Genomic DNA, 16,931 nt, shown 5'->3' with positions numbered 1-16,931 from the left:
CTCAGATGTTACCGACTTGAAATGTGGTCACTAAAACAGCGAACAAAAAAGAGAGAATGATAGACATTTCCAAGGATTCCTCTCTGCAAATGAAACGAGAGGGTACTAATTTAAAAGTAACCATAGCTGGCATTTTATAAATTCACTGATTGGTTGGTAGGTTGGTAGGTTGGTTGGTTGGTTGAATGAATGAATGATTGATTGATTGATTGATTGATTGATTGATTGATTGATTGAATAGATGAATGATTGATTTATTGATTCATTGATTACATAAATTGAGGACATAAACTACATCATACCTGTTTTTAAAAATATTGTGGCAGGAATTACCTTCAAAGATTTTATACACAGGCAAAGACACAAAACATCTATTATTTTAGATTTCCATTCAGGTTTGGCACTACATGACAAGGTCATATTTTGATGCCAAATCATATGTAATTCTCACCACAGGGAGCAAGTAATTATGACATACTTTGATGCCAAATCATATGTAATTCTCACCACAGGGAGCAAGTAATTATGACATACTTTGATGCCAAATCATATGTAATTCTCACCACAGGGAGCAAGTAATTATATCATACTTTGATGCCAAATCATATGTAATTCTCACCACAGGGAGCAAGTAATTATGACATACTTTGATGCCAAATCATATGTAATTCTCACCACAGGGAGCAAGTAATTATGACATACTTTGATGCCAAATCATATGTAATTCTCATCACAGGGAGCAAGTAATTATATCATACTTTGATGCCAAATCATATGTAATTCTCACCACAGGGAGCAAGTAATTATGACATACTTTGATGCCAAATCATATGTAATTCTCACCACAGGGAGCAAGTAATTATATCATACTTTGATGCCAAATCATATGTAATTCTCACCACAGGGAGCAAGTAATAATGTCATAATTTGATGCCAAATCATATGTAATTCTCACCACAGGGAGCAAGTAATTATGTCATACTTTGATGCCAAATCATATGTAATTCTCATCACAGGGAGCAAGTAATTATATCATACTTTGATGCCAAATCATATGTAATTCTCATCACAGGGAGCAAGTAATTATGTCATACTTTGATGCCAAATCATATGTAATTCTCACCACAGGGAGCAAGTAATTATATCATACTTTGATGCCAAATCATATGTAATTCTCATCACAGGGAGCAAGTAATTAGAAACCTGCATTACAACAGCAACAAATAAATATTTATTAACAACATATTACAAATATTGTAAATAAAAAACTATGAAGAGCTACTAAAGGTAGAAACACCTTTCCAAGTGTAGCCCTATTGCAAAAAACATATGAGAAATCACAATGTGAAAAAATTGTGTTCAGCTTAAACTCCTGTCATTTCTTATCGTGTTCTAATTTTCTTGAATGTCTTTTCTTGTGTTTTCTGTGTGTATTAGAAGATGATGTTGATGATGATGATGATGATCTAGAACGTTTATGCTTTTTATGACTTCTGTGTTTTTTTCTATGACAATCCTCTCGTGAAGAAACATCATGTTTTAAATTCCTCTTGGTCTTTTGATCAGAACTATGACCCCTCTCTGTTCTTTCTGTGTCCAAGTGTCTCAGACACTCAGAACTACGGTCCTGCCCTTTTCTATCATAATCAGACTCATAATGGTGGTCCTTAGCTTTACTTCTAGACTCTATCTTTTCATCTATTTCATCTTCTCTACAACTGTCATTTTTTCCTTTCGATATTCTCCTTGATTCAGGTTTATTCGAATGCCGTCGCTTCTTTTGCATATAATCTTTTCTAGCTTCCTTTGAGTCTCCTCTGTGAAATGTTCTATCATTATTGAGTATTTCCTTCTGTTTCAGCCTACGTGCCTTGTTTTTTGCTTCCCTTGTACGGTCACTAAGAGTACTAAATAAAGTAGTCCTAAGAAATCTTTTGTTTGTTGCTGGAAGCTTTGGTTTCTCCCTGAAATATTCAGAAACAACATATTTAACATTAACACACAAATACAGTATGAGAAACTTAATCCTCTTTCTACAGGGGGAGGGGGGATTCTATGGGGGGGGGAGTATTTGTTTGTTCAAAAGAAACTACAAGTTGGGAAAAACAGGATGAAATTGGGGCAGATTTTTGAATATTAACATGTCAAGAAAATGTTTTTTTATTTTTTTAACTGGATTTATTTGTGCAGTTTCCTTGCACCAAGTATGGTAGTAACATCAGATTCTGATGTCTCTCATATTTTAGGGACTTACTACATAAAAGAAAAATCCCATTTTAGTTGAATACAATTCTACACATTTCATTACATTTTAACAAAATCTTACCCAATATCACCAAGGAAAAGAACAAGAATATGTTGGACACACAACGGGAATTTGGAAATTGTAAGAACTGAATTCCTTACTATCTCCTTTCTAGGCCAAGGACTATGAAATATCAAAGTTAAAAATAATTACCATCCTGAGGGACCGTATGCCTCAGCTCTGGCTTTCCCACGTTTGGCCTCCAGTAGAATCTCTTGCAAGGCCAGTCTGTGAAGATCAAGAAAATATCAAGAAAAATGAAAAATAATGTAATCTTACAATATGGTCAAACTGCTTTGGTTTGATATGCAATAAAAGAAAACTGTAAATGGAGTAATGACTGAATCCCCCCCCCACACACACACACACACACACACACACACCCACCACCACCAACAACAACTTTGCTCTGTAAGATTCCTTCAGATGAAGTGATGACCAAATTTACAGAATATTGGTAGAATTTGAAGGCTATAGAGACAAGACATGTATATAATTGACATGTACCTACTAGAACATCATACTTTTGAATTTCATCAGTATGGTGAGCAGAATGTTGCAATTTTGTCTCTGATTATTCCACAGACAAATGTTTCATTTTTTAATGATGGAATAATGAAGGATATAAATCTACATAAACCTAAACATGTGACATTTCAAATAGTATATTCTGGTGCGCTCTGTGATGAAATGACAAACTTGTTACACATTTCCATTCACATCAGTCTACACTGTCTCTCACCCTCATTTATGACATTTCGTGTAGAATAGCTTTCTATATTGTGTTTAGTTGAAGATGTATTGGTTATGTATCAGACAACTAATGTTGTCTGAGCTTATATGACCTGTTCCAACCTGGGGGGGGGGGGTTGCTGTTGTTGTCATTTGTTTACATAAAACATGTATGATAATGCAATTGCAACTCCTTATAGCCCTACTTATTCTACACAAATAGATAAACGAATTAATTCAAATCAACCTGATAAGATGCTTGGCATAATATGGTACTGTTCTGGTTCTCTTGGAATGTTCTATGCAAATGACAAATTGTGGCCAGATTTGTTTACTTTTCAATGTCCAAACATTATTCTTTTAAATATATTGATTATTCATTTTTTCGGCAAATGAGTCATTACAAAAATTATTTCACTCACAAGTATTATAGATTTATTACGGCGTATCTGCAGTGTGAAATACCATTGTAACGTATAGGCGATAATTATTGAGTGTTATACTATACCTTACTGTAGTCCTTACTGCTTGCAGCGCAGACGGAGTGATTACGGAATCGGACTTTATTTATTCAGCGGGGAATCCAAGCTCAAGCGAGTAGTCGTGACTCCATAATCACTCGGTCAAGCATTAGTAAGATTGTAACACGTGATTGATTACGTATTGTATTTGATTCCATCTATACTTACTGCTCTAGTTCTTCTTCATTCATACTTTCTTGTCGCGTTTCACTGAAATCCACACACAAACACGAGCTAGCAAGCTGCCAGTGCAGTGCAGTGACAGCACGTCGATTTCGTGTTGAATAGCCCCCTCGACGGTGACCCCAAGGCTGCAAGGAGACCTCTTAGGCACTTGTTAATTCATTCAACAACAAAATCACGTCTCGTCTGCTGGAACATCGAACATATCAAAACTGAATTATGATGCCTGCTCGGTAACAATCGAAGGTAAGCCTGTCTACACATCGAATGAAATCGATCTTTGTAACACCAGTCACAATTAAAATTAAATGAAAAATATACTTATCCAGAACCATCTCGCATACACCCATGGTAGAACTCACATGATATATATGTGAAGCCTGAAGGCACAGGCACTTGAATCAATGTGTATAAAAATTTTAAAAAATTAAATTGTAATTTGTATATCAAATTACTATTCATACAGATTGAGTCCAGTGCCAGTGTCTGAATGCCTTCATTGTTAGATTAATTACGGTACTATTTAATATATCTGAAATCATATTGACAATATGTTAGGATTATAGTCTTTGTACAACAGGTAACACTGAAGTAAAGCACTTTCTCTATGTGCCACCCTCGTTTATAGCATTCATATCAAGTGCAAAAGTATACTGTTTCAATTGGTTTATTTACAAATGTGGCATGTGACCATTCTAAAGTGGTCAATTAGCAAATGAAACAGTATACTTTTACACTTGATGTGGAGTATGCTATAAACGATCGTGGTACACACAGAAAATGTTTTACTTTGGTGTTATGGGTTGTAAACTTGTAACATGACTAAAAGTAAAACCAAACACTTGTGGACATATGTAAATGTATATGGGGATCACCACTGTTGTAATATGGTAATTAACTGTTGCTATGAAGATTTTTATTCCATGATTGAGCCATATATGGTACACACAAATTCATACTATAATTTACATTAATGTAATACAGCACTATATACTAATAACCTCAATTGTTTTTTGTTATTCATTTCTTACCAGGTTATCATTTGTGTGGCTGCCAAGGTGCTTGTGTGAACCAAGTGATGCCATTTTCTGGATAAAATTAATTGTGACCTATTAATTATTAATTATTAATTTTGCAGTCAATAAGGCAAGATTAATGAAAATATTAAAACCATCTTTTATTTGAATATTCCCTCTGGACCCTGTAATTACAATGTGTAGCTGATTAACTTAGCATAATTGGTTGAAGTATCTGGTGTTCAAAACTGTAGCGTGACCTTTTGATGCAAGAACTGTGAAAATTTAACAGAAAGTCAAAGACAGTAGTATGAAGAAATTGCTTATGAAGAAAACATGTATCTGTATTATAATGACTGTTGTGTTATCAATGGTATTGTTATATTTGAACACAGGTAAGACATCAGTTCTACTATAGTCTGTTTACTGTTCTGATATGTGAGTTTTGTAATGACACTATGTCAGTGTCTGCTGTGGGAAGGATTTGAAAGTCTTGGTGGCCCCCAATCAAATTCTGCAAACCCATGTATTGTTGCACTGTGCACAGTAAACACATAATGACAATTTGAGTAACAAATGCATTAAAACATGTCAGGATATTAAAAATTACGCTGAGTTGAAAATTTAGACGTACAATGTAGCTGATACAGTCTGTGTAAGGGACAATTGCACAATGTCACACAAGGTTCAAGCTTACTGAGCTAACTTCGTTCATTTAGTAGGGGAGGGGGTCTGGTGTCAGTGTGATGTGGTGAACTTCATTTTCGCACTGCTAACCAAATTTCAACGGAAAACATGATAAAAAATGTACTTCTAATATGATATATGGTGCTGGGTTTCTGGTAGTATTTTATTGTGTTTACAATCATATTTTTACATTACATCATGTTTTTACATTACATCATGTTTTTACATTACATCATATTTTTACATTACATCATGTTTTTACATTACATCATATTTTTACATTACATCATATTTTTACATTACATCATGTTTTTACATTACATCATGTTTTTACATTACATCATGTTTTTACATTACATCATATTTTTACATTACATCATGTTTTTACATTACATCCTTCATTTTTCATCATAGTTTGCCTCATAATATAGAAACGTTTGATGTCGCACTTGTGAATATTCATTTAGGGGAGGGGATTTTGACCTAAACAAACAATGTTCGTTTGTTGAGCTGGTGCAACATTCAGCAATCATCCCAAAGAAACTTGTCTGCTTTTGAAAATGCAATCAATCATACTAAATGAAAATTCCTACTCACAGAATAATAACATTTCTTGGAAGTGAATGCCAAATTTTAGCTGAAATCTCATCAGCATTGTCAAGGGTGTAATCAATGGGTTATTGTAGTACAGGACAAAATAAATTTTACATAAAAACAAACTTGATTGTAGTTTTGAATTATTCTTATATACTAAGAAACATAACAACACCTAAATTATTATATATGTACCAACGATTACTTGCACTGGTGCATGCACATACTAGTGGTATTTGCACTGCAGTGCAATTCCAAAGACATTATTGCTCACCTGCATGCAAATTATATAGGCACAGTCGTTTGTTGTACATGAAAGTGCGTGATAGCGCAGTACCATTTTAAACCCGAATTTGCTGTTTCGGTTAAACAAAATTTTTCTTTTCAGGCCAAGACTCAAAGATTATTAAAAAGTCCTCCACATTATGGGGTAATCTGCCCTCAAGCCTTGTCAGGGTCTTGACCAGAGTTCGGTACAGATGTAAACATCAACTGCTTATCAAACAGAGTAGTAATGATATATTGTGGCAAGTTTGTAGAGATATGGAGCAAGGTATAAAACTGGATACACCAAAGTATAATGAATGTATTATATCTGCAGTAACGTAAGTACCAACAAGTTGTATATTTTGAATTGTTTTTTTCAAATGTACAGGGCTTGAAATTAACTTTTTTCTTTGGTAGTCCTAGTGAGCTACCAATTTCAGAAATTGGTAGCCCAAGGATTGTGATCTGTAGTCCCATATTCCTGAACTGAAAAAAAAATTCCTCCGTTGTCCCATATTCCTGAACTGAAAACAGATTTCCTCTATTGGAAATTTGTATTATTAAAATACTTTCATGTCCATAAATCTTCCATCCTCGTCACATAATCAGTGGTAGCCCAAGTGGGCTACCATCATCAGCAAATTATGGTAGTCCCTTGACAAGAATTGGTAGTCTGTGGGCATGGACTATCGTTAATTTTGAGCCCTGATATAACAGTATTACTGTATTGTCTGATGAAAGAAAGGTTTATGGCCATCTAGTGTGACAACAATTATTGCTATTCTTTGCATGCACTACCTTTAGATGTTCCACATAGCTACACTAGCTGTAACTGGGATAGTACTTTTCAATCATACAACTATATTCACAGAAAATTGTTAAAAAATACCAAAATTTAGACATTGCGCATGTCAATTAGAAGGGTGTGTGGAAATCTATTTTATGATAGGTAGTATAGTAATAAGTTGATATTGTGATTCATTAAAGGTGCTCATTTTTGGGTGTGGACCCAAAAATCATTTTGATTGGACACTTTTTCACCATACAATGTGTGTATACTGTTACGCAAATATGTATACCAACAGGTAATTCAACACTATTCAGGGTGTACAATATTACAAGTACATCATTATATCTAACAAAGATGTTTCGAAAAATGTTCCAGTTACAGTTAGTGTAGGTCACAATAGGGAACTTGCAAACCCGCCATGTTGAATGTTGCATCGTGGGAAATGTGATAATAAATACTAATCAATTAGTATTGTAAACAATGTTAATACATTGTTTTTAATCAATTCATAGTCACACTGACCTTTGTGGGAGGTTTATTTTATCAGTAGCCCCAGATTAGGTATTACGATAACCACATGTCTAGCAATGTTTGTGATAATTTTCTCAAGACAGCAGTCTGTTTCATTAACCAACTTCTATATGTGATGTGATGTACATGCTTTAATACTTACAAAAAGTGTTCTTTTCTAGAGTTTCTCTTTTTAAGAAATTTTCATCATATCTTTTTCTTAAACACAGTAGTTCATCTTTCAAGAATGACAAGATGTTGGTTGATAATTTCAAAATGGTATTTGATAGATGTCAAATCAGACAAATAGAAGCAGCAGAAGTTGGGAAGAATCTTTTTGCTTTCTTGTCAACAAATATTAGAGATGATGTAAGTTATGCTTCTACAAATGACACAATTACATACACATTTTACAGCATGCGCCATTGAACAAATGCAATTTAGGGAGTCCTGTCAACAAATATTCAAGTTATGCTTCTACAAATGACACAATTACATACACATTTTACAGAACCATCTAGCAAATGCAACTTAGGAGTCTTGTCAACAAATATTTGCTTTTCATGACTGAAACTGCATTGCAACACAATTCCTGTGTCTGTGCAGACAATCTTGATGGTGCAGTCAAAAACATACTCACTGGACACATATAGAGAGTATTACATGTAAAATATCATGCGCTCATTCCCAACAGTTTTACTACTGGCAAATCACTCTATTACCATGGCTACATTGAGCTCTCATCCAATCAGATAAACATATTAACATGATGGAATATAATATTTATTACCTTTCAGATTGAATTATTAAAACTTGATATTGGTCAGTCCAGCTTACAATTATTTCATGAAGGACTTTCATCAGGACTTTTTGACAACATTCGACAGTTGCTGCTTAAAATGGATATAGTCTATGATGGACAATCCTATCACCTTTTAAAACCAGAAGATATTAGACGGGTAATGTTATTTCATTTTTGTGAATTTGATAATTTTTTGTTGTAAAGGCTTGCTTATTTTCAAGAGGGTATATTAGTTTATGTTTTCATAAAATTTCAATATGGGTCCTTTCTATTATTTGTGTAAAAATTTTTGTACGGAAGATTCATCGTCATAAACAACCACAGCCTCTTTTATGGCACGGTCCAAGATGCACCACCCACAGGCATTATTTCGCAGTGTCATGGAAGAACAACTCTGGTTTGCAAGAATGGAAAAATCATGATTTGTAAATAATTTAAAGATTTTTATTGCCTGTATGGCTGTCTTTATTAATTTGTGTCATTAACAATACTCAAAGAATGTAGTCTTTTATTTTCCCCGAAAGTAGAAGTAAAATTGCAAGTAAATACATTGTTTGTGAAATTTTGGTTCACTCTTTCTTATCATCATAATGTTACATTTGGTTTTCCTACCTTTCAGAAGTAAGAGTACAGAAAGACACATACGATTAAAACACCCCATAATCTGCCATTTGTGCCAATTCAAACTTGATTTACGTAATGTTTCATTTTTGGGAACAGATAGAGAATGTGTTCAGAAGACTTGAGGGTGCAGGCTTTTCATTAACATTTTCCAATTTCATACCATTGAAGTATGGAAATGGAATCAAAACACCTCTGTGTTGTTTCTACTCAACATGGGTTAAGGTGAGTAACACACAAATACACCAAGTTTATGATAGCCAAGTCATGATAAGGATTCTGCTACTACAGGTATACAGTGACTTTGTCATGGCTAAAAAGTATTGACTGTCAACATAGAAATCCTTAGTACGTTGAAATCTTTATGATATACCAGGATTGTAATTTGTGGTAATGTCAACCAGTTCACACATGCACACACACATACAAACTCACATACACACATGCACACACACACACACACGCACCCATGCATGCATACACGTGTGCATACACATGTACACACACAAGCACACACACACACATTCACATAAATGTACACACACATGTATACAACCTCACACACACACAAACATGCACTGTGTACACACACCCACATGCATACACACATGCACACACATGCATACACATACTCATGCACACACAGATACACACAGACACACACACCACACGTGCATATACACCCATGGACACACACATACACACCAGCAATTTACAAGTATGTTCTAATCTTATCTGTTTTTTAATTCAAAACACAGCTACATAAAGATACACAAAGTCCAGTTGAATTGAAACCTAAAATACTAGAATGGCAACCAGAAATGCAGCTTTCAGCTGATGGACGCAATAAAGTAAGTTAACACATACTCTCAGGGGCCTCTCTTTATAGTTTTTGATATGTACAGTCATTTCGTGATTTTACATCATCTACAGCAATAGATATATGATGTACGAGAATTATTTGAATACAGAATAATGCTATTTTGTGGAGACAATATTTTAGTCCCTCTACATGTATTTACCAGTTAGTAGCATTGGTATGAGCCATGGTTGTCTTTAGTCAAGTTGACTTAGTGGTGTAAGAAAGTCTGTGGGTTCCTAGCACTGTAGTGCTAGTCAAAATAATTACTACTTGACAAGCAACATCACCATATGATTAGTAATTTAGTGAGTTGATCATGTTACTGGTCTGAAATTAATGGCTGTAGCTGTCAAATATTTAGATACTATTCCTAAGCTCCATATTTTTCTTTGTTCAGCCAAGGAAAATATGAGTGACCTAAGGGGTCTTTGTCATTGCGAGTTGCTAAATGAGTAGTGACAAGCCCTAAGGTCACGAGTATTTTCCAGCTGAATGAAGAAAAATATTGGGAAATAATAGAATTTTACCATTGGCAGTAATATGAAAGAAAAATTAAGCAATTTTGAATGTTTTGACTCGTATTACGAACAAAGCAAAACCAGTTACATCTGACATGCATTGACATGACATAGAAATGCGTTGTTCTACTGTAGAATGACCACAGTATGTATTCCATATGTTTTGTTGAACTTAACTCATGTATGGTATAATGCCTATTATACGTCACCTGTCACCAATCTTGCATTCTCATTGGTCGAGAGCCCTGCAGGTACACAGGCGTATTTTTCACCAACAGCCGTATTTTTGCTTGTTGTATCACGTGATCACTGAACGTCCCCTTGTAAACAAATCTAGCAGACAACGAGAGATCGAGCTATAACCAGCATTTCCAATGCCAAATTTGTTGTCAATCGAACAAAATATCACCGTTGTATACATTGTAACAAGTCTTTGAACTGTACTTTTCATGTCACAGGGAAATAGTCAAAAATTCCACCCACAACCGTGAAAGTCCAGTGGCGGCAAACGCACGGTCGTCACGCGATCGTAAACATGAATTCCTAAATTTATGAAGGATATGAAAATTACCACCACAGAGGGTGTACATTTTGCTTAACTAGAACAACAAAGCATATCACGAACATTTATGTACATTTAATGGAATACAGTACGCAAAACAAAGATGCACTCATTTTTCAGCTGATGGTTATAAGTTTGAATATATCGCTGAGTGATATGCAAATAGTAAACATTACGTCATACAACTGAGCAAACGCGCACTCTGATTGGATGATAAAGTTAAGGCTGACATGTAAACAACTGCATTGCAGTTATCAGAGAGGTGCATGATACTACGCTCAACAGTATAACGCGGAAGTGATTTTATTTTAAAATGAAACAGCATTTTTAGACATTCAAAAATGAATTCATAGTCGCAGGTGACGTATAAGTATGTTATTTGCCAAATACTGTTCCACATCTTGCTGCTCAAGGTAATTTTTCTGGTATAACGGCTCACCTCCGGCTCTCCGTTATACCAGAAAAATTACCTCTCGCAGCAAGATATGGAACGGTATTTGGCAAATAACATATACTTACATCAATGACATGTACATGTGTACTACTATGAAATCAAACTCTGTGTAAATTTAACCTGATGTTTCCTTGCAGACTTTCCAGACATCATTTCAAATGCAGCCTTGGGCAGGTGATAAAATTAATGGTAGCTGGGATGATGAAATCAGACGTTTACTGATGTACATGAAAACAAACCCAACACATTGTAAAAAAAGTCAACACATGGGTAATGATTTGGATGAAGATGGTGGGTGGGACATATGTTTTGATCCAGGAGTTGGCTTGGATACGGATGGATGTTTAGTCTATTCCATTGGGTAGGTTTGTTCCCGATATTTTTCCCCACCCACATTTTGTGCCTTAGCATAGAACATACTTGAAATTTAATACTTATCATAAATTACTCAAACATTCCACATCTAAACCTTTGGTCGAATCGTTTTGAATTTGAAAAAAAAACAGTCGTGAGCTTAGATTTTGTGTTTTTTAGCTTGTATGAGATGCCATGGATCTCATTTTTTTTATTGTGGTCTAGCCTTTGTGTTCTAGACTTTTCTATTTGATAAATGTTGTAGACTCTTTTCTTTAATATGAACACTCCATGCTTCATCATTTATATCATTTTAACAAGTCAGTCTTGAGTGCATGTCACTCACACAGCATGCTGCAACTTTGTTATATACTTGCTAGAATAGAGTTGAGTAGTCATGGTGACAGAGAGCAGACACAGATAAGAACAACATACCAAGCTATTTTAATACATGTAGTACTACATTGTGCAATTTTCATTGGAAATAATGTATAAATGATAACATGTTTTCTTTACATATAAATGGCAGATGTTCCCTTGTGACATTCAGTACTACCTACACTGAACACTGATATGTCGAGTGTATTACTTACATACCAGGCTAAGCCTAAAACTACACATTTACTGAAAGTTAACCTACTGAAAACTGTGTCTTTATATCATTGTATGTTACATCCTGCCCTATATTTATTTTGGTATACTTTCTCTTATATCCTGATAAGTAGCCCTAACGGAAATTGTCCTTGTATCGACAGTATTGGAGAAGACTGGTCCTTTGATGAAGCCATGGCTGGGTATGGTTGTGATGTCTTCTCCTTTGATCCGAGGTAGCAAACAATACATGTACAGTCAATATCTCTTGATGAAATGGTGCCAATTTGCTCTATTTGCTTATCCATGCGTGTACTGTTTTTGCAATTAATTTTAATTGACATACAGTAGTCAGGCAAAAACACGAAATGAAATATGAGGTAGATGAATAATGATGTGCCTTGTGACAGTTATGTCTATCTATAGTGAACAGGTTCCTGACGTAAGGCTTGACCTTCTATAATATTGTAATGTTCTTTGATAGTACACAACCAAATTACTTTTTTTACATGTCTATGCTGTGGCAATGTGACTGTTGCCTTCCTCAGTACAAACCAATGGTGCTTACTGTTCACCACTAGAGGGCAGTGTGGTGAATAAATTGTCCAAGACTTGACTGAGTTGAAACCCTCCTTTGTCCTTGTTTATCACTGAGGAGGGTTTCCAGATTGCCTCCTTTATCCATCACATCTTCCCATCACTCTCCCTTTGAACAATAATGCAATGTAATCAACAAGACAAACTATGAATGCAAATGTACCTTGCATGATTTGTCGGTGAAATAAGTGTGACGAATATCAATATTACCATAACTAATTGATATTATGAGAAATTTGTTTTTATGAAAGATGGTAAATATGTATTACCCGCTATCTACCCTAGTTCCCATGTTATTTTACCAGGGTTCCCCATCAAATTTATGGTATCATTTATGGAGAACTATTATACAAGGTTTATCATATCTCCCCATTCTCTGTTAAAAGGGCTCTTCATCATCATACAATCACTGGCCGCTTTCCTGCAAAATAATTATGCCTATCTTCATAACAGCACAAAAATTACTTTTGCTCATGAAAATGACTTCCCAAACCTTGCCAAAAAAATACTGATATTGTAGCACAAAGACTGTGGTACTTTTAATGTCTTCAACAAGCCAACTCGTAGACGCTATATGCTCCATCCATATACTCCTTTTGTGCAATTTCAGTCATTTTGATTTATATTACTTGTAACTTTGTTATCACTAGCATACACCAACCAAGTCACAAACATTCAGAGAAAGTATGGTTTCACAGTTTTGGTTTGATGGATAGAAACACTGACAAGTACTATGGGCGAGGAATGGATGCATTCACTTCAGAACAGTGGAAGGTTCGAACTCTAGAGGGCCTCATGGGAGAAATGGATCACCAACATGTAAGTATTGATTACATGAAATATCTTTCAAAACATTTTCAGTTAGAGTGCTCATTAAAATACTGTAAACCTAAATATTTTCACCTCTAGAAAATTGTGCAATTTTATAGTCTTCACCTAGTTTTCGAAGACTAATATTTACTAATTCCCAGACTGGTACATAGTGATCATGTACAAGAAGGCATTTTAGTCACTACTTATTTTTACTAAATACCAGACTGGTACATTGTGATCATGTACAAGAAGGCATTTTAGTCACTACTTATTTTTACTAAATACCAGACTGGTACATATTGTGTTCATGTACAAGAAGGCATTTTAGTCACTACTTATTTTTACTAAATACCAGACTGGTGCATTGTGATGATGTACAAGAAGGCATTTTAGACACTACTTATTTTTACTAATTACTAGACTGGTACATTGTGATCTTGTACAAGAAGCCATTTTAGTCACTACTTATTTTTAACATTTTTATTTTCTAGCAATAAAGCAAAAGTAAGTCTTTAGGGAAAATGTTTAGGTTTAAAGTATTTTTAGCATGATTTCATAGATACATAGGTCTGTTATGATTTAATACATATTTTCCCTCTACCGTCAGCTGTCTGATGCTGTCTATTCTCTATTCTATTGGGTTTCTATTTGATGAGAAAATACACATGTATTTTTTTCTTGCGTTCATTTAACAAGGCTTAGTTTTCCAAGAATTTATGCGGATGAAGAGCTGCCAAACATCACAGGACGATGATTTCATGTCATGATAGTTAAGAATTCAAATATAGTTTCAAATTGTTTACTTTGTACACATAAACAAAATATTTGCTAATGGAGAATCATTGTACTTATTTGTAGTAAAATATTACTTGTAATTTCCAATCAATACCATTTTCCTTTGTTTCAGTACAAAATTGATATTTTGAAAATGGACATAGAGGGGGCCGAATGGCAAGTATTATCACAATTATTGGCAAAGGGAACACTCCAGTACGTCAAACTACTTGTCTTTGAGGTCCATCTTTGGAGACCAACATATGAAGAAGAAAAAGAAGATTTCAGGCAAAAATACAGCACCTTGAAATGGCTAGAACAGCAGGGTTTCAAACAGTGGCATTGGCATGAAAACTTGCAAAGTGTCCAGATAAAACTAGGAGAGAACTACTTTCAGGCTGAGCCATGTTGTTATGAGCTTGCTTGGATTAACACCAGGTTTACAGACTGGTGGGGTAGCCATAGCAACAAGAAGATTCTGAACCGATGATAGATTTGTGAGATTTTGGATGTGAGCATGCTCAGTAAGTCTCCAGTGATTGGACAGAGTGTACAGGAAGACACATCAAAGTTATTAATCATGAAGTGTGATGGTGGATGTTGCACTATGGCAGTCCCACCTCATACAAATACGCATTACTTTAGTAGAGTACTTGTAGCATATTTTGTAGCCTTTGATTTTTCAGTGATATGCAATTTCTTGCCCACTCCTGATTTTATTACATGCAATATACCAGGTAAATTATTATTCATTTATTTAATTGTCCTCAAAAAAAAGGATACATAATTCACAGCACAACGATATCTTCGCCCAGAAGGGAGAATCTAATATCAAAATACGCATGAAGTGGATGTTTATTGCAATATACCAGGGTACTCACAACTCAGAAATAGAGGCTTTATGACAAGCCCTAAAAAAAATAATTGTTTGGTTCCGGTTACCCGACCCCACCTAGCTTTTCACTACCGACCCTAAACTCTTTTGACATATTCAAGAAAAAAATAATGAAATCACATAAATTGTGAAGTCTCACAAGAAAAAGTGGATGCAGAAACTGAAATCAACTTAAAAAAGACACTCTAAAACTGTTCTTCCAATCTGTAATGTCTGTACATCTGATAGGAAGAAATAAACAACACAGAGACCATTTGGAAAACGATGGAAAACCTGAACTAGACACTCACACAGAAAAAAAAAATATAATAAAATAAAATGAAAAATCTACCTACCCCACCTATTCTAAAATTGAGCATAATCAGAACCACACAATTTTTTTTATTAGGGCTAACTTCTGTCAATTTAAGCTAAAAATACCAACTCCAATGAATAGCAGTTTCTCAGCAGACAAAGTTTAAAAGGACTGCTTGGATCGTTAAAGCCTGCTGTGGTGTGAAATTATGAGTGATGGGAAATTCAATCCATCACAATTTCTTAGCAGGAAAACGTTTGCGAATGAATAACTGTAGCATTTCACATCAGAAAATAGAAATGCATACAAAAATACACATGCTTACATGTAATATGGTGTAGTATTTCACTCAATATTTACATAACTTATTGACTTCTTTCACCATCATCAAAATATATATTTGATGTTAGTTATGGCAGCATGTGACAAGGGAAAAAGTGTGTTTATGACTAACAATTGTTTTTACTATTTTGGAAATCTTTAGATGGTTGTAACTATCACCAAAACTAAGGCTGGACATATCAATATTTTTATTCTGGAATATCATCAGTACTAAAATTGTCTCATACTTGCACTATATGTGTTTTGAAATATATTTATAAAAACTATTTGTAACTTAAAAGAAATTAGGTTCATTTGTAAATACAATGATAGTTCTAATCATTAGTGTTGTCTCTATTCAGTTTTATTTCACTAATTTACCCATTTTTTGCAAAGTTGCTTGTCCAAGTCTAAAAATGTCAAAAATTTTTACCCCAAGATATTTTCGCTGAAATATAAAATAAAAAATATTATAAAACCCTATGATATCCTGTTGGGGTTTGCTGTACACGTTGTTGCTAAACAGTGCCCTCATGTGGTACTAGTCATGTACAGTATAGAAATAAGACTTTAACAGTAATACTGATTATTACATATGTACCAGTGATTACTTGCACTGTTACAAGCACATACTAGTTGTGTTTGTACTGCTGTGCAATACGAAAAACATTATTGTATACCTGCATGCAAATGATATGCAAACAAGGGTGTGACCATTTTTTGTACAAGAAACGTGCGATTGCACAGACGCAGTATCTTTTTTATTTTTACAGGACTTTGCTGTTTTGAATAAACATATGTAATAATAACAGAACCCCCATTCTGCATGAGTTCCAGTGTTGGTACTCAGTGGTATTTGTACTTGTG

At 34.6% G+C, this 16,931-nt stretch overlaps 2 protein-coding genes across 2 annotated transcripts; one reads left to right on the top strand and one right to left on the bottom strand.

Annotated features, from left to right (window-relative positions):
* Positions 1-1,339: 1,339 nt before the first annotated feature.
* LOC144439502 (uncharacterized) lies at positions 1,340-3,830 on the bottom strand. The gene is made up of 3 exons (XM_078128797.1): positions 3,727-3,830; positions 2,459-2,533; positions 1,340-1,964 (listed from the first exon to the last, which is right to left on the bottom strand). Exons 1-3 carry the CDS (start codon positions 3,747-3,749, stop codon positions 1,376-1,378), a joined length of 687 nt encoding a protein of 228 aa, XP_077984923.1. The 5' UTR covers positions 3,750-3,830; the 3' UTR covers positions 1,340-1,375.
* Positions 3,831-5,109: 1,279 nt separating this feature from the next.
* On the top strand, positions 5,110-15,043 carry LOC144439386 (uncharacterized). Its single transcript, XM_078128672.1, has 10 exons — positions 5,110-5,152; positions 6,427-6,643; positions 7,836-7,974; positions 8,403-8,564; positions 9,128-9,253; positions 9,787-9,879; positions 11,562-11,785; positions 12,534-12,605; positions 13,617-13,785; positions 14,687-15,043. Exons 1-10 carry the CDS (start codon positions 5,110-5,112, stop codon positions 15,041-15,043), a joined length of 1,602 nt encoding a protein of 533 aa, XP_077984798.1.
* Positions 15,044-16,931: the final 1,888 nt, after the last annotated feature.

This window comes from Glandiceps talaboti, chromosome 8 (genome assembly GCF_964340395.1).
Source record: "Glandiceps talaboti chromosome 8, keGlaTala1.1, whole genome shotgun sequence".
Classification (NCBI taxonomy): Eukaryota; Metazoa; Hemichordata; class Enteropneusta; family Spengelidae; genus Glandiceps; species Glandiceps talaboti.
Note: the sequence above shows the minus strand (reverse complement) of the source record. Positions and strands in the feature narration are given on the sequence as shown.

What these genes read in the sequence shown, in the direction of transcription:
- LOC144439502 (XM_078128797.1), bottom strand. Translation starts at nt 3,749, where the DNA reads ATGAATGAAGAAGAACTAGAGCA. An exon ending in AATGAAGAAGAACTAGAGCA is followed by an intron (nt 2,534 to 3,726) that starts GTAAGTATAGAT and finishes TGATCTTCACAG; the next exon opens with ACTGGCCTTGCAAGAGATTC. An exon ending in GCATACGGTCCCTCAGGATG is followed by an intron (nt 1,965 to 2,458) that starts GTAATTATTTTT and finishes TGAATATTTCAG; the next exon opens with GGAGAAACCAAAGCTTCCAG.
- LOC144439386 (XM_078128672.1), top strand. Translation starts at nt 5,110, where the DNA reads ATGACTGTTGTGTTATCAATGGTATTGTTATATTTGAACACAG. An exon ending in ATTGTTATATTTGAACACAG is followed by an intron (nt 5,153 to 6,426) that starts GTAAGACATCAG and finishes TTTTCTTTTCAG; the next exon opens with GCCAAGACTCAAAGATTATT. An exon ending in CAGCTGATGGACGCAATAAA is followed by an intron (nt 9,880 to 11,561) that starts GTAAGTTAACAC and finishes GTTTCCTTGCAG; the next exon opens with ACTTTCCAGACATCATTTCA.